The 23,057-nt window shown below is 37.8% G+C and overlaps 1 protein-coding gene across 6 annotated transcripts in view; it reads right to left on the reverse strand.

The window, feature by feature from the left end:
* Positions 1-23,057, reverse strand: part of NCKAP5 (NCK associated protein 5) — an 845,077-nt gene that overhangs the window by 125,652 nt on the left and 696,368 nt on the right. For all 6 annotated transcript variants that reach the window (XM_070731175.1, XM_070731183.1, XM_070731191.1 and 3 more), the window contains 2 exons: positions 6,291-6,476; positions 762-4,423 (listed from right to left, as the gene is read on the reverse strand). In XM_070731175.1, coding sequence (XP_070587276.1) covers positions 762-4,423; positions 6,291-6,476 — 3,848 coding nt within the window. The remainder of the gene's footprint in view (positions 1-761; positions 4,424-6,290; positions 6,477-23,057) is intronic.

Here is a 23,057-nt window from a genome sequence, read left to right on the forward strand (position 1 = left end):
TAAACTATTGTTCTGCTGAATTTTTTTTTTTAAAAGCCAACAAGTTTCAGGCCATAGTTAAAAAAATAACCCTAGTACGAAAGAGGAAATAAAGGGGGATTTCTATAGAATGAAACAGCCTTGGGCTTCTTCACAAAGGCTTTAAAGGATTTGTAATCTTATCAAAAACTTCTAAAGAAACAGCCCTTTAAGTGCTAGTTCAGTGTCCAAATATGGCTGAGTTACAATTAGGCTGTCTGATGAAGTCCTAAATGCAAACCTTTCGAGCCAATGAAAAAAGGGCAGAAGAGCTGTATGTTTGTTTATTTATTTTTGAACTTCCAATAGAATCAATACATTAAAATTAGAATTATTTTTAGTCTTAGAGTTACTAATAAAACCTGGGAAGTTACCTTATCAAGCTGCTGTTACTTAGCATGTATTTATCTCTATCTGCCTCTTCTCTGCCCTCCTTTCTGCTCCCTCCCCCTCCAGCATTTATATCCTGGTTTCCAGACAGATTGTGCCAACAGACTTTTGGAGTTGGCTGGTGGCAGACGTTACTTTTGCCTATTTTCCTCACTCCACTCCAGCCAGCCCACAAATCTTTGCTTTTCTCTTTCTGAAGCTATTTAGATAAGGATCGCAAAGTTCTTTTCCCCACTTCTAACTCCACTACTCTGCATTGACAAGTGACATCTTGCAGCTTCTTAAAGTAGCTTGTTAAGAGTTGCATGTTATAAAAGGGAAGATTCCAAATCTACATATGCTAAAATTCTTACCTGTGTAAAAGCTCTTTCATGAAATTGTCTTTTCCTGAGTAGGTAGCAGTAGGGCTGCTTTTCTGTTCCGATCTTGCTGGGCTTGGGTTACCATGTAGAGCTTTTGCCAATTTTTTTCCTTTCGGAGCACCATCTGAAAGGACAGAACTTTTCCTGTTCAACTCATTTTCCGCTTCGCAGTGCTGCTCACTTTTCTTTTTGTCTTTCCTTTTTTCGGATTTTGCTTGCTTACTTACAAAAGCTGAAGTTTTGGTCTCTTTCTTTTCTACTTTGACTTTTGAGGTATCAATTTTTCGGCTGTTGAGGGCTGGGAGTTTACTTTTACGGAAACCAAACCAGCTGGCAAGTGACGGGCCCCCGTTTTTCTGTTTCATCTCAGGGCCAGATGGGTTTTGCCCTTGTCCTTTCTGCATGTTCTCTTGGATGCACAACATAACTTTTTCTTCTATTGTAGGATGTGAGCTGGTTGAAAGCGAAGCCTTTCCAGAGGTTTCGGGACCATTTAGAGAGGTTTCTGGCAACGCTGCCTTGCTTCCTTCGGTTTTATGATGACGTTCGATCCTGTCCATGTTTTTCTGAAATGGGAAAATTTGGCCTGGGGAAACACTGGTTTGGTTGATTTCTGTTTGTGTAACACTTTTTTCCATTGCTGACTGATGCTTGGAAACATCACTGCTTTTTTCATCTTGGCCAGGTGAATCTGGAACTTCACTCTGGGATGCAGATTTGTGGATCCCCTTTTTCAAAACGCTGCTGCAGAGATCTCCTTTCGGAGACGTTCGAAAGGGCAGCTTGCTTGGGTTGCTCATCTGACTACTCACTTTTGCACAACTGCCTGGCCGCGTGGAAGAAACTGCAGGAACCGCCTCTGCTGTCCCAGCCGATTCGGAAACAAACTTCATTTGTAATCCCTCCCCCGTCGAGTTTTGCCTGGTTAAAGAATTCCCTCGTTCCAATGTATTTGTTATAATCTGTGTTCTCACTTTTCCCAACCGTTCTGGGGAAGGTGCATGCAATAGTTCTTCAGTATAAATACTGAAACTCTGACTACGGGCCTTGGCTCCAGTCATACCAAGAGCTGGCTTCATATATGCTTTGTTACTAGAAGAAATGGATCTTTTAACAGATTTGTTTTCAAATCTGTCTGGCTCTATCAAATTGCAGGTTTCAGGGGAAATAGGGAAAGCTGGGTCCATTTTGAGCTTCTTTGAGAAACTTTCCTTTATTTGGGCCTCTGGACTCCATACTTCAGCGTCCACTAAGTCTATATTGGTTTGAGGTGAAGATTCACCTTGCCTCTGTTTATCTGAATCCACGTTGCATTTAGAGGCTGCATTCATACAGTCTTTTTCCTGCTTTCCTGGCACAGTGGAACTCTTTCTGACAAAGCGGGGAGATGTTATGAATAACTTCAGTCCCATAGACAGGTGGGGCTTCAGGACCTTGCCAGATAACTTGCCCTCATCCCTGACCTGAGATAGCAATGGAGTTGGGAAAGGGTTAATTTGAGGCAGAACACTCTGTTCCCCAACTGTACTTATGTGATGATCCAGTGAAGTGGAGAAACTCTCGGGAAACTTTGGTTTCTGAGGTATACCAGTCTCCTGATACAGGGAACTTGTATCTTGCGTTGTGAAAGATATGGGAACAACTCTGGAATTATACAGTTCTTGGTTGCTGTAGAACATGGGCAAGTTTGAATTTGGAGGACAAGTTTTCTTGGCGAAAATCTTGGCAGTGACTTGGCTTGTGACAGGGGATTTTTCTGATGCACATTTGCCTTCTCCCTTGTCCTGAAAGTGGTTTAATTCAAGGTAGCTAAATTGAGGTGTGGCAGGCAGTTTATCAGTTTTTGTTTCATAAACAGCGACATTGTGACAAACAGACACTGAATTTGCTTTCTGTGGTGACAACTGAACATCTTTTTTTGTATCGCTGAGAAACCCCGCTCCTGGTTGGTCAAGAGCAGGGGGGGAGTGTTCATAATGTGATCTAATTGAGAGTGAAGCTGATCTGCCAGGAGGAAGGGGTGGGGGAGGAGATTTGGCTTCCACTGGTGGCCCTTCACAATGGACATCTCTGGTTGGTTTCTCTTCACTATGGACAGTCTCTAGAAGATGCTGAGGCAGGGAAGTTGATCCCGAGAGCAAAATCTTAGTTTCTGGATGGGCTAACATCTTGCAGTTATTCAAACCTACTTTTGAATTCTGATTTGGATTCGACATCTTTTTGTGTCTTGACCATTTTGCAGGTGAGACTGGACCTTTATCCAAAGTCTTAAAGCAATGGGGAGAGACTAAAGGAGAGTTGTCAGCTGTGGACGTTCTTGCTGTCTCTGGTAAAAACTTGTCTCTGCTGGATACTGTAGTTAACTTGTGCTTATGATTATTACCTCCCTGGATACAAGAAGGTGGGCTCAAATTAGAAGAAATACTGCATGCGGGCTTGGTTAGTTTTTGTTGAGAGGTATTTTGACACAATGGTTTTCCAAAATGTATAGGACAATCTCTGATATGGGGAGCAGGGACATTTGCACAGTCTTCCTTGGAATCATTTGGGGCAATTTTTCTCTCTGCTTTATTAACAGGTATTTGCATAACGTGGCAGCTTTTAGTATCTGTTGCTTTCTGCAAATTAGATACTCCCTGAGATAAACACATAGTGTTTTCTGCATCGCAAGGCTGGTGGATTGAAATTTCATTTCTAGTTACAGTAACAATTCCAGCCTGATGTGAATTAAATTCAAAAGGTTTGCCATCTTCGGCATCGAATATTACAGTAATACATTCTTCTGAAGAAGCCTTCTTTATAATTTTTTGCTGCTTAATAAAACTGCATGCCTTTGTCCTGATGTCTGAGGGAGGGGCTTGTTTTTCAGAAGATGCTAGCTGAGTGTTTTCTTTCTCCTCAAACACACCACAGCTCTGGGTGTTCTTTTCTGCAAAGGGTGCTAATGACAAATACGTTGGGCTTTTCTCGTCGCTGCTCTCTACATGTAATTCATCAAGGATTTCATTGTCATCGGTATCTGAAAGGTGTAAATTAAGGTCTCTCCAGCTTACATCGGAAAGACTCTTATCTATCTGCAGCACAGGCAGTTTCATATCCCTGCATGATTTTGCACCCAACTGAAATCCATTGACAAAACTAGTCAGTTTTTCAGGCTTCTCCTTTGAATTAAAGTAAGACCTTATTTCTGATAAATGCTTTCTATCAGGTTCCCAGCCAAATAAGCTGTCAGAAACACTGTGAGTTAATTTATTACAGTAGTGCCAACAGTCTTTCCTTGGAACTTCATGCAGTAGTACTAAAGATGAAGAGTCATCATCCACATCCTCGTGGGAATCAGAATCATACACAAAGATTTTGGGGTGATCTAGGCAAGCTACGTCCATTTCAGGCCTGCCATTGGCCTGTTCTTTATGAGCACCATACTTAATTCCGGGAGAATAGATCCCTTCGTTAGAATCCATGCAATCTTTATAGCCCCATTTGGACATAACAGAAGGAGGGTCTACTCTTTTTTTCAGCTTTTGTAGCTTCTTCAGCCCATCCAAAATGTGGTTTTCCTTGATACGAGTTGGAGGTAGGTCATCAGCAGGACTGGAAGTGTTGCTGGGGAGTGAAGAGGCTATACTTATCCTTTTATCCCAGCTTACTGACTAATTGGAAATGGGAATAAAAAATATACAGGTTTAGTTGTTACTGCAAAATTAGCAGGCATTAGGAATAAAAATGCAGGTTTTGAACTTCACACCTAGAGGAAAGTAGGAGGGATTTTCACCCTACAGGACCCCAGATATAATAAACAAACAAATAATATCTGCCAACATAGCAACACATGGAAGCAAGTCCCAGATCAAACTATGAGTGTTCATTGCACTCAGCTAGGCATGAGACAAATCTGACTTTGAATAATAGTGAATGAATTGGAATGGGTGAAAAAAGGGAAGGGAGAGAAAGGAAGGAAGGGAAGAGGAGGAAATAATAATAATAATAATAATAATAATAATAATAATAATAATAATTTATTAGATTTGTATGCCGCCACTCTCTGAAGACTTGGAGCGGCTCACAACAGGAAAGGGATGGGAAAGGATACTTCATATTAGATATCCCACTTTGTCTGGAAGTCACAATACTTCCAGCCAAAGTGGGATAAGGGGTGTGCATAAGTGCACCAGCCTTCCATCTCCTGTCCTTATTGGATTTTTTTTTATTTTACCTGTTGCATGTATTTGAATATTAAGACATTTACTTGTACCTTGTATACCAATATTATATGACAAAATAAATAAATAAAAATACTTCTAGATTTATATTAGAGCTCTGATCTCATTATTCTTTCTCCTTTCCATCATGCCCTCATTGTTGCAACTTCTAAGTTAAGCTTATGAAGCATCCTTTGCCAATTATATATATACTCTCTCTCTCTCTCTCTCTCTCTCTCTCTCTCTCTCTCTCTCTATATATATATATATATATATATATATATATATACACATATACAGTATATATATATATATATATATATATGTGTGTGTGTGTGTGTGTGTGTGTGTGTGTGTGTGTGTGTGTAGATTGTTCTGAGTTCGGGTTTTGCCCTGTGTAATATTTTGCATGTCTATGCGACGTTTCGGTGAAATCACATTCACCATCATCAGGCTAAAGTTCCAATCTTTGTGTTGTTGTAAAATGGAATGTTAGCAACTGTCATTTCTTCCTAGTATATAGTGTGGGGGTGGAGATTTGTTTTGAATGTAGCAAATAGATTGGGTGATTATGTTTCAGTGATCTGATTGGTTGGTGTAATCATAATTATTAGAAGGAATGACATGGAGATTTTTATGAAGTGTTTTGTTTAAGGCTGATTTCCAAATATCAAATTTCTAAAATCATAATTATTAGAAGGATTGACATGCTGATTATTATGAAGTGTTTTTTTTGTTGTTTAAGGCTGGTTTCCAAATTTCTGGTAGGCGGGACGTGTCATCTCTTTTATTTATGCAAAGGGGTCTCCTCTCAATTTCTATAGCTTCTAGAGCAATTCTTCTGTATAAATTCTCTGTTTTGTGGAGTAATTTAGTTTTTTCAAAGTCAATTTCGTGCCCTGTTTTTTTAATGTGCTGGACAAGGGAGGAGGTCTTTTCTTCTTTTTTGACTGCATTCACATGTTCTGCTATGCGTTGGCTCACTCTTCGGTTAGTTTGTCCAATGTATGTGGCTGCACATGTTTTGCAAGGGATTTCATAGATTCCTTGGTATTCCAATTGGATTTTATCTTTGGGGCTCCTTAGTATATTAGATATTTTTTGGTTGGTGCAAAATGAAGTTTTGATGTTATGTTTGTGCAGAATTTTACTAATTATATACACAGTATATATATACAAAAATAACCTACAAAAACCTACGAAAACAAATATGTGTGTGTGTGAGCGCGCATGTTTATTTATTTATTTACACACACACACACACATTAATGTAGCCACTTTAACTTTTCTCCTAAAACAAAGGTGACCAGTAGCTTACCTTTTTCTTGCATCCTTTCCCATCATTCCAGGAGGAACTGCTGGAATATTCACTGCAGGCACTAGACAAGGAGAGTTCACTGCTACTGCAGCTGCTTCTAGGATAAACTTGGTGAGGTCCAATCCCATTTAACTGATTCTGGCATTTCAAGGCAGGTATTCCAGATTTCATATTCTGCTGGCATTCCTAAAACAACAAAGCAGATGACATTATTTGGTGGGCTGGGGGGGGGAAAGAGAGTGACAGCATCTTTCTGAATAAGATGACAAATCAACAGCCTATTTGTATTCATACCACTACAGATACAGTCTAACTATTGAAGGAATATTAAAGCCACCATGCTCATATTTCATGCTTATTACAAGATTAACATTTCTCAATATTTGATTGTTTTAAAAATTTATTTCTTTAAATTATGCACGCCCTATCCGAGCTAGTTTTTCAGTGACAGTCTGCTTGAAATATGCAATGTTTATTAGCAATGTGCTCTAGAAAGATACTGAAGCTTAAGTTAAAGTAGTACAAGAACATCTTGACAACTGCATTATAGCCCCACAATGTAACAGATGAGGCCCTAGAAAACTGGGCAAGGTAAATTAATTTAGTGCCCCAACTAGAATGTCCACGGAGAATGGAATCTCTCCATTACAGTCTAATTTTGGTTTCCTATCTAGTTTAAAGCTTTGTCTAAGAAAGTCTCAAGCATAGGGCAATCCATCTTTGTGTCACTGTCCGACAGCTAAAACCTCCAGCTTATGCTATTTATTGACACTTTATGGCTTCCTTTACTACTTGTGCAGTTATCAGCCTTTTCCAAATGCAGTATCAGCTTCTGTGACTAAACACCAGTTTCAAGGAACAGAATAATGAAGAAAGGAGCAGTGCAGAAGTTGGAAGATGTGCTTTTATTTTGCTCCAAAAGAGCATTTTATTTCCTACAAAGGTCAGTGTACCCCATGTGCAGAAATCTTATGTGTACCGTGTTATAAAGCCTCTTTATGAAATGGATCACAAACACTTGTATAGCTTGTTTATTTACAATATTTGTAAACTACCTCAACAGAAATGATGAGTACAAAATGAATACAGTATTTGCATATCCTTGGCGTTTTGCACCAAGACTCACAAATCTCAAAAAACATTTTTCTCACATTCATGAACATTGCAAGGATATGTGCCTACATGACTTGGAATAGATAAAAATAATCTACTCTGACATCCATGCAAAGTTTATGTGCAAACAGGATTTCCAAGTTAATTATACAAGATAAAATGTCTTCTAACTTAGGTTTCAATCTAATATTGATCAAATACTATAGCTCCTTGCCTATTTGCCAGAGGTCCCTCTAGTTCCAAGCTTCAAGAGCAACACATACTGCTAATTATAGTCCATATTCTTAAAAGTACAGAAGAAAATATTGCAGTGTAATTTTGGATTGGAAATTATTATTTACAGATAACTGTCAATCTTACACTCCTTTGCCCTCTGAGTTCACAGAAGTTGGTTTTGAGACATTATAGGATGATTACATTCATTTTATCAATTTTCAGTCTTGTCTAAAAATGCTGCTACAAAACGTAAACTCTTGTCTTATTTCTGATAGCACCAAAACATCTCTTGAAACATTTCCTATTTTTATTTGTATTTATCCTATAAGTTTTATCAGTATCTGCCTTTGTAACCTACTCATCCTACTCCAAAAATTTGTTAAATCTTTAATGACCTTTTCTCTAACATTTTTATTGGAATCCTCTGAGATTGCTCTAAATCTCAAACAAAATTCATTCTTGGTTCCAATAAAAGCAGAAGGTTCGGTTTCCAATTTTCTGTCTTTCATTTCTGTTTTATTTTCCAATGTTTCCATATCGTCATTAATTTGTATTACCTCTCCAGACACTTATTTTACAATATCTTCCATCTTCTTTCATCTCTTATTTTCTTCTACCTACTTGAAAAGACTTTCAAGTGAATGAACATTCTTTTTTTAGTAGCTTTAAATTTAGTATCAACTGATTCAGCTAATTTATTGCTCAGCTATTCAAACATTTTCTTAAGAAAATCTGATGTAATTCCTTTCCCTTCCCTTCCCTCCCCCCACAGCTTTTCTAGTGGTTGTCATTATGACATTGTAATCCAAAAATGAAAGTGTCTCATACAAGAAAAAAAATCTCCCTCCTTTTCCCCCTGTTCTTTCTATGCTCTTCATGACTCAAATAGAACACTAGTAATAGTCACAATCACAGTTGACATCTCTATAGTTACAGTTAGTATCACAGTCTACCTTTATGTTTTATTTTGTAAAAGAAAACATAATTGGTGTGGATACCAATTGTCCACACTCTTTAATAATAAACAACAACAAACCATTTTGACAAAGATCTGTTTCCTTTGTCTATTTTAATTCCAATTTGTTCAAAAACGCTGAATAGTAATCTTTCAAAATAAGTATTCCTTTATTAGTTTTATACTTTCTTATGTCTATTCCTTATTAAGCTTTTTGCCAAAAGTTTCTAAATCTTTAAAACCCTTTTTCCTTTGTAATTTATTTATTTTATTTGTATGCCGCCCCTCTCTGTAGACTCGGGGCGGCTAACAACAGTAATCCAGAAAGAATGTTGACTCACAAGGTTGATTTTTTTAAAAAAAATTCTCTTTAACTATAAATTAATCACATTCTGAAAGTGTTTAAAGAAATGAGGCTCAAATGAACCATGTTTCCGCATATGCCGGGGTGGCGGAGCAGGTAGAGTGCTGTACTGCAGGCCACTGAAGCTGACTGTAGATCTGAAGGTCAGCGGTTCAAATCTCATCACCGGCTCAAGGTTGACTCAGCCTTCCATCCTTTCGAGGTGGGTAAAATGAGAACCCGGATTGTGGGGGCAATAGGCTGGCTCTGTTAAAAAGTGCTATTGCTAACATGTTGTAAGCCGCCCTGAGTCTAAGGAGAAGGGCGGCATAAAAATAGAATAAATAAATAAATAAATAAATAAATAAATAAATAAATAAATGCTGCATTACAACTGTGGGCTTGGTTAAAAACTTCCAACTTTCACTTGCTTAATTCACACATTCTAACATTCTGCACTCTGTGTTCACAAAGAACCACTGTACAAGTAGGGATCTCAAAATTTCTCCATTTTTTAGCAATACTGCATGGGCCACAATTCACTGCCTGGCCATCAAAATCCACCACAAAGCCATATCCATTTCTTTAGAGACATCTGGTTCATCATGAATCTTCACCAGAACATTCCTTTTATGAAGCTTAAACTAGGCATCTGAGTTCACTCAAATTGAGACAAAAATATGGATATATAAAATAAGTTTGCAAGACACCTAGACAATTTATCTATCCCAAACTTGTATTTTGATTTAACATGTGTGCAAAATTATAGTTGGGGAAAGTGCACATATAAGACAATAGCATCCAATACCTGGCTTGCTTTGTGATACTTGCTGCTTACTAGGCGCTAACACTACTGCCTGTCAGAGAGATGGGAAATATCCAAGCACTTTCTGGAAACCATCTGAATCTGCTAGATTCCTCTCATGGATTATCCAAATCAGTCCAAACAACCTACAGAGTCTCTTAAACACAATAGAATCAGAGTATGGCCTGATTCTACCAATAGGATGGGTGGAAATTCTATTCATCTCCAGATATTCCAACAACTGCTTGGAGATAAAAATGAGATCCAATGTATGACCATTCCCTGAATTAGAACCACAATAACTTCAACCAGCCCATGATTACTGTGGAGAAAATAAATTATCAAGCTTTATTCAATCCTGAAAACTAGAAGATTAGGATCAGAAAGGATTAAAAAAAAAACATTAGTGTTCTGCTGCCAACCCCAAGATATAATGAAAAACTTCTAGGAAGGAACCAGCTCGAAGCAAGAAAGGCTGCAAATTTCTTTCTACAACCATGTATCACATAGAGGTATTTACATCCTCTATGTCCACAGCAGTGTCTTTGGCCATGGTCAAGGTCTATCACATGATTAGCGCTACTTCCCTTTTCCATCCATGATATCAAGGCTGTTGAAAGACTAGATATCGGTGGGCAAATTTCTGATATGATAACATCATCACTATTACTATTACCCAGCCAGGGACTGCTTATCCAATACTAGGAGGATGAACTTCAAGACAAATAAAGACCAGTGGAATGATATTCAGGCATACATGGATGTCTTTAAATGTATCTTATTTTTCAAACAGAAGATAATTTTTGTCCTGCAAAGATTGAATCCTTTCTTTAAATATCCTCTCAAAAGTCTCAAAGATTACTCCTGGGGTGCACTAATTACATATATTTAACTTGTCCATTGGTTTATTAATTTGCATTTCATGACAAGCATTTTTAATCATAGGATTTAAGCCATCAGCACATTCAGAGTACAAAACCCTGCTTAAGATTATAATTTAAATACATAATTGTTAAGTAGCAAGGGATTGTTTGAATGAAGCTATTGCCAACCTAAAACTAGAAAACTCTATCATGAAAGCTAAATTACAAATTGTAGGAGCAGTCATTATTCTTGTTCGGAACCTTTGAAACAATATTTTATCATATCAAGTTGGAATCTGCCAAATTTTTATACTTATACATGGAAAAGATACGTTTTCAGGTCTTGTGTGCTTTAATTCTATTTTTTATGATTTATTTATTTATGTAAGCTATGTTTTGCTTTCCTCAATGAAACATGAAAGTCATTTTCCTTAAAGTTTTGCCAAATAAGCACAAAGCGAAGCACATTCAAAAAGGAGAATGTGTGTGTAGAGGGGGAGGGGAGAAGCAAGGCCCATGAATTTTTAAAAGTTCATACATAATATATCATAAAACCAGGATGAATAATATGGTGCCCCAGCTTTAATAAAAAGCTCCTTGACCATTTCTCACAAACTTTGAGATGTAATCAATACTCAAAAAGGTATCTTGGGGACATTGCCAAGATTTACGCCTTTTTGCAAAGAATGGCACTTTTTACTTCAGCCAGCGAAATGATAGTAGCCTTCAGAAAAAGAAGAAAAGGTTGTTATTTCTCCTTCTATAGCACTCTAATTCTATGATGAGTTTTATTGTCCTCGCCACACCCACTTCTTGTATAGATAAGACTATGCTAAAGGAAGAAATCAAATGCAAAAAAACCTCATGGGAACCTGAACAAGTTACAATTGCATCAAAACTGAGTTCTTTTCTACAGTATCTCTGAAGAGACATCCCCAAGTCAAGGACTGAACAAATGAAGATGGATGATCAAAGATGCATGAATAAAATTCATTCCCGTCAGGGAGTAATGGAATGGCCATAGAATAATTTGCCAAGTATGCAAAAGTGGGAATCCCAAATGCAGAAGATAAATTTCAAGGCAAGAATAAAGGATTTTAAGACAAAAGAGCTTTATTGTAATGTCTTCATTTATTGAGTCCAAAATATAGTACGAAGAGGAATGAAGTATTTATAAGAGTAATACTTTTCTAGTGTATGTATGATCATTTATACCTCATCATTTACAAAAGCATTTTTAGACTGATAATTGCAAGTTCCTAGTGCTTTAGGAAGTATTATATAATCACTTATTGAGTAGTCAACAGGTTAACTTTATTTTATTTAGCAGCTTCTGTAAATGATTGTAAAATAATGATGCATGATTATAAAAATGAGTCTACTCTTCAAGAGCATTGATCTTGCAAAGCACTCCCTTGAACAAATTTTAACTCAAACTCATTAATGTCATCTGTTAGAAGCAATTAATGTGAATAGAAAATAATTGTATCAGGGAGGTAGAAACTCAAGAGCATTTTGTGCATTAATATTCCATATGCAGTTCGATTACATATTCAATTCTTTCAATTTTGCTTGGAAAGATTACTAATCTGATGCTATTTTTCTCATAATAATTTGTACACTAATTACCAAAGTTTTATATGAATGTTAAGCCCGGACTGTTTAATTGCAAATACGATACGTTTGGCAAATTTATGTAAATTTGACCGTTTGATGGATAACTTCAAAATAATTTTAAGCCTGACAAAAATGTACAATACCTGTCAATAACATCATTAGAACTCCTTGTTTTTTAATTAATAAAGCAAGCAAGCAGACATTTTTTTCATGACACTGCAAAACAAGCCTATTTGAATATTTTCTTCTTCCTTCTCTTCCTCCACAACCACCACCATCATAACAGAACAAAAAAAAAACCTTCAGTGTTTGTTACTCAGATAGCCACTCTATCTAAGATTTCATTTTTGACTGGTATCTCTATAGATTCATATAATGAATACAAATACAACTATTGTAAATTTATTTTACCTATTTCTTAAACTTAATTATGCTGCTCATAACTCACTCTGGTTCTACAATGATAAGTAATGAAAATGCATGAGAAAAAATTATTTCCTTCCAAAGTAGTAAGTAGTGTTGGGCAAACCCGTTGAAGTTCGGGTTCGGCTGAACTTGACGTCAGAGTTCAGGTTCAGGCTCCCGAACCCGAACCCCAACACCTCTGGCCCGGCGGGAGGTGAAGCACTGGGGGGGAAGTCAGGCTCCGATCCCAGGAGTTCAGCGGGGAGAAAGTCCTGAAACCTTGCCTCCCTGTCTTTGCAGCCGGCAGGAGAGCCGCGGTGGAACAAGCGAGAGGCTCCTAAGTGGGCTCCAGGGTCAGGTGTGACTCTTACCCTCCCCGGCAGGGGGGCCAAGCAAATGGGAAATGGGATTCCCTACCTCCTTTTGCTTTCACCCCCCCCCCCGGTCTGTGGGAAATCCATGCCTCCCCTCCCTCTTTGTGCTCCAAAGGTCTGGATTCCCTCCGCCCTTTAAAAGCCCTTCAGGGGTGGAGCCCTCCGCGGCTCTCCCTCCCGCCCACCGCCCACTTGAAGCTGCCGACCGGGATCCTGAATAGCTGGCTGGCAGAACCTGCCTCTCCACCCCTCTGGCCTGGCGTCAGGTGCAGCACTGGGGGGGGGAGGTCAGGATCCGATCATCAGGAGCTCAGCAGGGAGAAAGTCCTGTCTTTGCAGCCAGCAGGAGAGCCATGGTGGAACAAGCAAGAGGCTCCTAAGTGGGCTCCAGGGTCAGGTGTAGCTCTTATCCCCCCCGGCAGGGGGGCCAAGCAAATGGGAAATGGGATTCCTTACCTCCTTTTGCTTGCACCCCCCCGGTCTGTGGGAAATCCATGCCTCCCCTCCCTCTTTGTGCTCCAAAGGTCCAGATTCCGTCCGCCCTTTTAAAGCCCTTCAGGGGCAGAACCCTCTCCGTCTCTCCCTCCTGCCCACCACCCGCTTGAAGCTGGCCGGGATCCTGAATAGCCGGCATGTGCAGAGCACCTCACACTCCCCCCCCCACTGCTGCAATAGTATTGTGGTGTTCGATCGAACGCTGAATCTGAACACAGACTTCTGAAAAAGTCCAGGGCCAGGTTCGGTATACTGAACCCGGCTGTTCTGCTGGGCTCTATAGTATGTCTCCCGAAAATTCAAGCGTACAAATTTCAGACACACACACACACTTGAAAGTCCAAAAATAATGTTCTTTATCCCCAAAATTCAAAAGAAACAAAGCACCCTTTTTGTATTGCAAAGAGCACTCCTCCCAAAACAACCTGATAGTCTGTACAATCCCCTTAATCAGTCCTTAAGTACTTAGCTAGCAGCTGTGAAGAAATGTCACAGCCCTCCTTCTCCCACGAAGTGAAACACACACACTTTGCTCTGCTTTGGTTTCAAAGTCGTGAAAAATCAACAAAGTCCGGAAACAGCAAGGTACAATCCTGAAGAACAACGATCAGATAATCTTCCACAACGGCCCAAACCAGCACGCTGCTATTTATACCAGCAGCTCTAATTACTGGAGCCCCACCCAAACACAGGTGGCCTCTCTTATCTCCTGTAATATTTCCTCAATTGGTCTCTTCTATGCATAAGTCTGCGCCTGCGTGGGTCTAACACTTCCTCATCCAAATCAACCGAAGATAATGGAGATTGGCTTCCTGGGCTATGTGCCAAGCCCCCCTCTTCCAAGTCACCCCCACTTTCTTCTTCGTCCAAGGAAACTGCACTCCCTGACTCTGTCGGCAATAAAACAGGCCTATGACATGTTGATGTTTCCCCTGCATCCACCTTCACATTCCTTGGGGTAGGAGCTGGGCCAGAGCCAACCACAACACCGGCCAAATTTAGCATGGACCTAAACTATGCAAGTTCAGTTTGCCCAACACTAGTAGTAAGCTATTAACAGGGACAACTGTTGCCATATTAGGAAAAAAATTCTCTATTCCAATTCCGAGCTGACAAGATTCTTAAAATAAAGACGCTATTCACATTTAAGATGGGTATGAAGTACAAATAGTAGTAATAATTTGAGAATGTTACAAATAGTTATGTGGAGTAATTATTAATTCCTAGCAACCCCCATAATAATTTATAATATGAATGTTAATGTTGTTGTACTAAACTATCCCATTGCTCTTATCTGAACATACAATCCTATTCCTACTCCTCTCTCTCCGCCTTACGTTTTTAAAATAATAAGTGATACAAATAGAATAAGTGATACAAATAGAAATCAAGTACAGGTGGTGAAATATAAACAAAAAATCTGAAATGCCAGACAATTCTATATTCTGGTACAGTGACGGCGAACTTTTTTTGATTTGCATGCCAAAAGAAGATGTGTGGTTGTGCTAGAATGCATGCATGTGCCAACACCCATTCTCCCACATGCATGTGCATCCCCCACACTGCCCCTACCATGCGCACAGGCTCCACTGAAACCTGGGACGTGAAAAAACTGCCATACTGTAAGTTTGAAAAAATGGACTTCCAGTTTGCTTGTTGGCCTGTTTTTCACTCTCCAGAGGGTTCAGGAAGCTTCTCAGAAGCATCCGGATGGTGAAACGGCCTTTCCAAAGGCCGAAAATCAGCTGGACAGCACGCGCATGCGCGCTGGAGCTGACATAGGGCAACGTCTTGCATGCCCTCAGATATGGCTCCGCATGCCACCTGCGGCAGGCATGCCATAGGTTCACCATCATAATTATAGTACATTAAAAGCCGATCTCACTATTAGAAATCTCAATAATTTCCTAATGAAAACATGCCCCTTTCAGCTAGATAAATTTGGGTGACACACTTCAGATTATAAAGAACAGAGTTTAGATGGTTAAAAGTATGTTAAATTATGCATTAAATTAAAATAAAAAAAATTGTTATGGCATGTATGGATATTATGACTGTCTAAGAATAATTTCCAATTACAATTACATCTAAGAATGATTTCCAATTACAAATACTTTTAAAATACTAAAACAAAGAGGAGTATTCCCACAATTTACTTTACTTAGCCATTCTTCTGAAGATGCGATCAAAGATCTTTTCCAATAAAAGGCATATAGAATCCTTGCAGCTATTTATATATATAATGCTATTCTAGAGTACTTTGAAGTAATATATAATTTAGTGAAACACAGATTATGAAATGGAATTACCGGTATAACTTTTAAGATGTGTTTCACTTTGTAGTGACATACCAATGGTAAAACATCTAATACCAGTTCTAAGAATATTCCATTGAAATTCCCACTGTTTTATCTTTATGAAAGTGTTCAGTTTCAGCATCTATTTGATCATACAGCTTCTGATTTCTTTAAGATTCTGAGCTGTATTTTCATAGTAAATCATAAACTGCACCTAAAATAGTGCAGGATTAGGTTATACAGTATAAGATTTTCAAATTCAGTCAAACTTCACAATGCTTAATATATTCACTTTCATTTCAATAGTAACTCTTGGGATGGAATGTGGTTTGGATTCCCAGAAGGGAGGGGATGTATTCCAGAGAAGTAAGAGGCAACTCAGTTCAGATAGTTCAGAAAGAGGGGGAAGACAGCCCCATCCTAATTGTTCTTAAGAGTATATGGCAGATGCAGAGAGTAGTCTGCTTGGAAGAATCACTAAGTAATTTCACCAATAATGGAGCCTTTTCCATAATCTGGCTTGGTTCACCAAGTTTTGCTTTACAGACTTTAACAACTATATCCAATCATCAATTTTGTAACGTACTCTGTTAACAAAAAGGCCAGTGAGAGAAAAGGCCATTTTTTCCTATATCCACTATTAATTATCCTAAAATTAATGGACATTTTTGAAAACAACTGGGAACAGGTGTCCTCTAACTTCAAGGTTTGTATCTCACATGGAGTATTGTGATGTTTCGTGCACGCATATCCACTCCGCTCGCACACGTCCCCTCATGCAATTCTGTTTCTAGAATAGTAGCTAGAATAAGCCCGAAACACATGCGAGGAGCTGATCAGCTGTGCTTCGGGTGAAGGAATAAAGGCAAGTATAAACCGGGGGGACAGGCTGGGGGCCCCTTTTCAAGCAGCAGCAGAGGAAAAATCTTCCAAACAGTAAACATTTTGGGAAAAAATCCCCCAAAAGACGGTGGTGCCCATGGACCTGCACTGACTAAACTGAATCCATGATGTCATCGTGATGTCATCAACGAGTTGTTACCGGTTCGGGCAATCCTGTCCAAACCAGGAGGAACCCACTCCTCCATGTCATTAACTTATCATTCATTATTGAGTCCTATGGGATTGGGCGGCATAGAAGTCGAATAAATTAATTTAAATTATTGAAATGTTCCTTTTGTGAAAATAAATTACTTATAAACTTCACATCTGCTCCATTGCTACTATTAGGCTATGTGGAAAAGTCCACAGACACAACATAGATAAGGGGGGGGGGGAGCTATCAGAAGATAGGCTGTTTGTGTTTACTTGTTAGATAAAGAGAAAGGTTTCTTTAGGGTCAACTTGCCAGAAAGCCCAAGCTTACCAATATTTCAAAATAATTAGGAAGATAAAATTTGGAGACAAGATAGTTTCATAGTGCAATATAAATTTGGTATAGACTATTTGATTTTCATATCTTCTTTTCTAAGCAACAAATACTGTTTTCTATTATTACAGCATGATAAGGGGGAAAAAGACACTTAACAGCAGGCAAAACGGATGCATTTATTTCTATTAATAAATCTCTGAAATTTGGCAACAGGGCTATTAGAGCTGAGCTGCAAAACTCTAGGTAACCACAACAGGTAGTCCTTGACTTACAACTACAACTGAGCCCCAAATTCCTGTTACTAAGCAAAACAGTTGTGAAATCAGTTTTGATGCAATTTATGGCCAGTCTTTCCACCATTGTTAAGTGAAACACCGGCGTTAAATTAGTAACATGATTGTTAAGTGAATCTGTCTTCCCCATTGATTTTGCCTGTCATGAAATCCTCATGTGACCATGGGGATGCTGCAAAGGTGGTGATGACCATATACCACTTTTGTAACTTTGGTCACTAAATGAATGGTTTTAAGTCAAGCACTATCTGTAAATGAAGAGACACACAAAATGTTTAAGGTTGTAGTACTAGCTAGTATAGTCAAAGATCTGCAGCTCAGAGCTGGTATCTCTGTTAAGGATTAATTTTATGAATTTACCTTCTGAGTGATTAAATATGGAAAGTATTAAAGTTTGTTGCAAAATGAAAACCAGAAACACACACAGATGACTGATTCAGCTGGATTATAATAAACATTATTATAAACATAATAATGGATGAATTTACAATACCATTAGCAGGTTATTCTTCAGGTAAACACAAGCAGGAGTTAGTTTTGTTTCAGCAGAGAGGAGAGAGAACAGAGAGGACTAGTGTCAAGCCCAAAGTCATTATGTGAAGTCCAAGGTGGGCCTGACACAGTTTGGGAGTGAGAGAGAGATATATGCCACCACACATTCCTTTCTCCAGATGCCATAGTAACAAACACAGGAAGGAATCAGGAATCCTGCATAGGATTGACCCCTATGACTGCACTTGTGGGTGAGGGGATGTGAGATGGGGTTTTGACCCGGATGTCATCTAAGGGACTCAGTGTTGGAATGATTCCAGTCGAATCCAGACATGGCTGTTAATAAATCTTACCCAGCGAGAAGCACAGGCATGGAATTGATTTATTGCTCAAGCTATTTGGTTCGCTAACAACTAGAGTCACACCTAGTCTTAATTGTAAGTTTCAATTTTGATTCTCTGCACAAACTCAGAAGTGTTTAGCTTTCATTGACTAACTTAGTTGCTATGCCTATTCATTGGCTGACCTTGTTACCACTGGCTCTCCCAGTCATGAATATCTTAACAGAAAGTAATGCCAGAATTGGTTATCGTACCCAGATAACCTTTGCAAACATCAATGCAGACATAGGAGATGATAAACAGCTTGTGTTGTTTTTTATATATTGGGGTTTCTTTTTTTGGACTTCAAAAACTGTAACCTAGATTTTTAAATATTAGATTTGTTACTATGTATTGTTCTTCACCATTGTTGTGAGCCGCCCTGAGTCTGCGGAGAGGGGCGGCATATAAATCCAATAAATCTAATCTAATCTAATCTTCATCCATGGAGTCATTTCCAAGGCCAAACTGCCAATGATATTTCAACACAAGCCCTTTCAAAATCTGAAAATGAAGCAATGTACTGGTTTAATGAAAGCATTATTCAGTTAAAATTAAATTTTATTTCATCTTTGTTTACATTCCTTGTATATATAAATGTTACTTGTACTGAAATGGACTTTGAGAAATAAAGTGTCACTTGGGATAGCTCCTCTGAAATATAATGCACGAGGAAAGGAAGCTCATTTCTCGGAGCAAATGTAAGCATTCTAATTTGTTTCAGACGGATCTGTGTTTGTGCATACATGGGAGAACTGTAATACTGTTTGAGTTTTTTTGTTTGTTTCTTATTTTTAAGATTTAAATCTTCAGGGCTTTCAGAATGAATGGATAAATTCTTCCCTATTGACTGTTATGCCTCCTGTTGACCATACATACATTTATACATATTTGCTATGCTATTCCCTTGCAGGGACAAAGGGAAAAATACTATGCAAATCCTCTAAGAGGAATAAGAAATATCAAAGAGTAAGAAATTCATTTCAAGAGAAAAGGAAAAAATATAAGTATAATTAAGTTACAACAACATCACTCAATGTGGAGATAGAGTGCAATCAAACAGCAAAGAACTACATTGCAATTGCTCTGAGATAAAAAACAAGTCAAATGTATTCCCACTGAACCTTCAGTACTTCAACTCAGGTGCATGGAGACCATGATCCACTGAACGATCCCAGGTTTCATTCAGCCTAGAAACAGATTGAAGTTGCCAAGAACTATAAGCTTTAGCATCTCCACTGCCAACACAATGAGGGAATTTAGACGCTCTGGCAGCTCTAGGCAGGAATGTGCAGCAGGAAGAGAGACTTAGTCTTTATAGCCCTAATAACGCTATGCGAAATGTGTCGCATAGAATCCAGATCAAACCAAAACACCCCACCCCAGAATGGCATATAAGAGGATAACCAAAGCAACAGAACTGAAATGGAGAAAAAAATATGACTTGTAGGAAATTTAGGAAAAAATACTTTTCTTACTTACTGAATTACGTGAAAACTCCCCAAACTATCACATGTTGAATATACAATAAATTTTCAAGTATAGAGAAAGGTCTATAAAAGAAAGTCTAGGCACAGAACCATTTTTTAAATCAAGCATAATAATGTTACATTCTGAAAATACGTGCCTTTCAAAATATGATGTTGATTGGATCTGTGGAAAGGCTTTAGTGCACATTGGTGTGCAGTATTTGAAATGAATTGAAATTCCAGCAACACTATTCAGAAATTCCTGAACAGAATAAACACTGGATTTAGAAATAAAATGAAGAGCTGTGCAGAGCATACGAAACCCCAGAGAAGCACAATCAAATTTAGCAAATAGCTTTGAACTTACTGAAAAACAAGCCTAACTTACACTTTGAGGATTCCCCCTCCCACTACATACCATTCTCTTTTTCAACATTTCTTTTAATTCTTTTTGTATCTCCTTTTCTGTGTCTTTCTGAATTGCAAGCATGAAGACTCCAGAAAATATACTAATATATTACTTTAAAATTTACTTTGTCTGATTGCTTGTTTTAAAACCAAGTAGAAAATAATGAACTTTCTGATTGTTGTATACTACTGAAACAAGTTAATGTTGCAACACAATGATCGGTAAAACAACAACAAAAATAATAGCAAAAAGGAGTTCTACAAAGCATATTTTTGGCACAATTTTTATATGACAGAAGTGAATTAATAAATGCCATCTGCCATGAGAATCTTCCAGACATACAAACTCTTACTTCTAGCTGATAACCTGAGGCTACAAAAGGCTGGGTCATTATTGTTGTCGTTTTTATTGGTATTTTTGTATAAAATTCCTCACATGGGGAACAGGAAGTTAAAATGGTCTATGAGTTGGCAAGAAAGGAGATGAGCCTGGACATGAAGTTGGAGATATTGAAGAGAAGATGGCCTGGAATCTAAAACTGGCTTAAGGCAATTTTAGCTTCTGAAAAAACATCAGTTCAAGAGTGGATAAAAGACCACTAAAGTTGGTTCCCACAACTTTTTGTATGATGGATGCATAAGTAATAATTCTATCTTGAACTTAAATTGAATGTTCTCAATTTAAATTAAAATAGTCTCTACCCACATTTGTTGTACAAATTCTTTATCATTCAATAGTCTTCACAGAAGGGCAGCATATAAATCTAATAAATAAATAATAATAATAATAATAATAATAATAATAATAATAATAATAATAATAATACCAATTTCTTGATACCTTAATCAGTTTCCAAAGCAAGCATTTTAAAGTAATTGTACCATGATCAGATACATTAAAAATATTAATATTACATTCTTAAATTTGGTGATATACTGGTTAATCTTCAGGAAAATAAAGAACAGCAAAAGTGCAGAAGGTCTAGGCATTAAAAAGTCAATTTACACTGTGCAGAATTTCATGAGACAAGAGAACCTTGAAGATCAACAAGCTGGTTATGAGAGATGCCAACTAAGTTTATACAAAACCCTTGATTAACTATAAGTTGAATTTGGCTTAAATGAACACATAAACAATCTTAGTCACACTGAATTCAGATGAAGCATTAATCTGCAGGCCAGGCAATAATTAATTGCTAAATGGCGGAGCAATTGGAGGCATAAAGTGATTTATTGCTTTTATTGCATGCCAACTTTTTAATGGCAGTTATACCAAGAGACAAGAAAAGGGTGATCTGAAGATCTATCTGTTTATTTGCTTTAGCTGAATGCTGCTTAGCTATTTTCTATCTATAAGGACAAAGCTTAGAAAAACTACGGTAATACTTTTCAATCTTGCTGTAGTCTAAACAAGAATACTCAGAACTGTTTCAGAAGAAAAGTTGCAAGGGTTATGGTTTTCCTTGAGCCATTTGAGAATTCCACATTATCCATAAGTTGTATATGTTGCATAAGCGACATTTTTGTTAACATTCTTAACTAGACCACAACTAACTGGGTTCAGATGTGTGGTAAGCTATAAACCAAAAGCCATAAACCATTATGGATTAACGGAATCTGAAAATCTGAACTATATTAGCAGTAAGAGGCTTTAAGATTTCCTCTATAAGGCAGAAGTGGTTTATTTTTAAAAACATGATAAGGTTTTTTTTTTACTTATTCAATCTTTTTGACACATTCTAGCATGTTTTATTGGTTTTCCAACCATTTGAGTTAGAAATACAAATAATGTTAATTTTCAACAACCTAATTCTAAATGATCCCATCCTGTTTTTACATCACTGCCAATCACAATCCCGGCCCTCTGGAATCAGTTACCTACTACTGATTCGCGCTGCCCCCATCCTCCTTGCCTTCCGTAAGAGTCTTATATCACCAGGCTTGGGGCAATTATGTCTCAGCCCCCTGGCCAACAAAATGAGATATATATTGTATAGAGCAGGGATGGCGCAGCAGGTGGAGTGCTGTACTGCAGGCCACTGAAGCTGACTGTAGATCTGTAGGTCAGCAGTTCAAATCTCATCACCTGTTCAAGGTTGACTCAGCCTTCCATCCTTCCGAGGTGGGTAAAATGAGGACCTGGATTGTGGGAGAAATATGCTTGCTCCATTAAAAAGTGCTATTGCTAACATGTTGTAACCCGCCTAAAAATCAAATAAATAAAAATAGAATAAATAAATAAAAATAGAATAAATAAATAAATGATTGAACTGGTATGATTGTTTTTAAATATTGGATTTTTAGATTGTAATTTTAAATTTAATTAGATTTGCTGTTGTGCTGTATTGTTATATTATATGCTGCAAACTGTCCCAAGTCCTCGGAGAAGGGTGGCATACAAATCTAATAAATAAATAAATACATAAATAAATAAATGATTACAGAGAGGCTATTTGATTAAAATATATATTTTCCTCAACTCTCTTAGCGCATACTCTTAACTTTCAGGAGAATCCTATATGTTAAGTGAAAGAACAGAGAAAGAAAGAATAATTCAGAAAGTTTCATAGAAACATAGAAACATAGAAGACTGACGGCAGAAAAAGACCCCATGGTCCATCTAGTCTGCCCTTTTACTATTTCCTGTATTTTATCTTACAATGGATATATGTTTATCCCAGGCATGTTTAAATTCGGTTACTGTGGATTTACCAACCACGTCTGCTGGAAGTTTGTTCCAAGGATCTACTACTCTTTCAGTAAAATAATACTTTCTCATGTTGCCTTTGATCTTTCCCCCAACTAACTTCAGATTGTGTCCCCTTGTTCTTGTGTTCACTTTCCTGTTAAAAACACTTCATTTCACGAAT

The sequence above is a fragment of the Erythrolamprus reginae genome, chromosome 1, assembly GCF_031021105.1.
Source record: "Erythrolamprus reginae isolate rEryReg1 chromosome 1, rEryReg1.hap1, whole genome shotgun sequence".
Taxonomy (NCBI): Eukaryota; Metazoa; Chordata; class Lepidosauria; order Squamata; family Dipsadidae; genus Erythrolamprus; species Erythrolamprus reginae.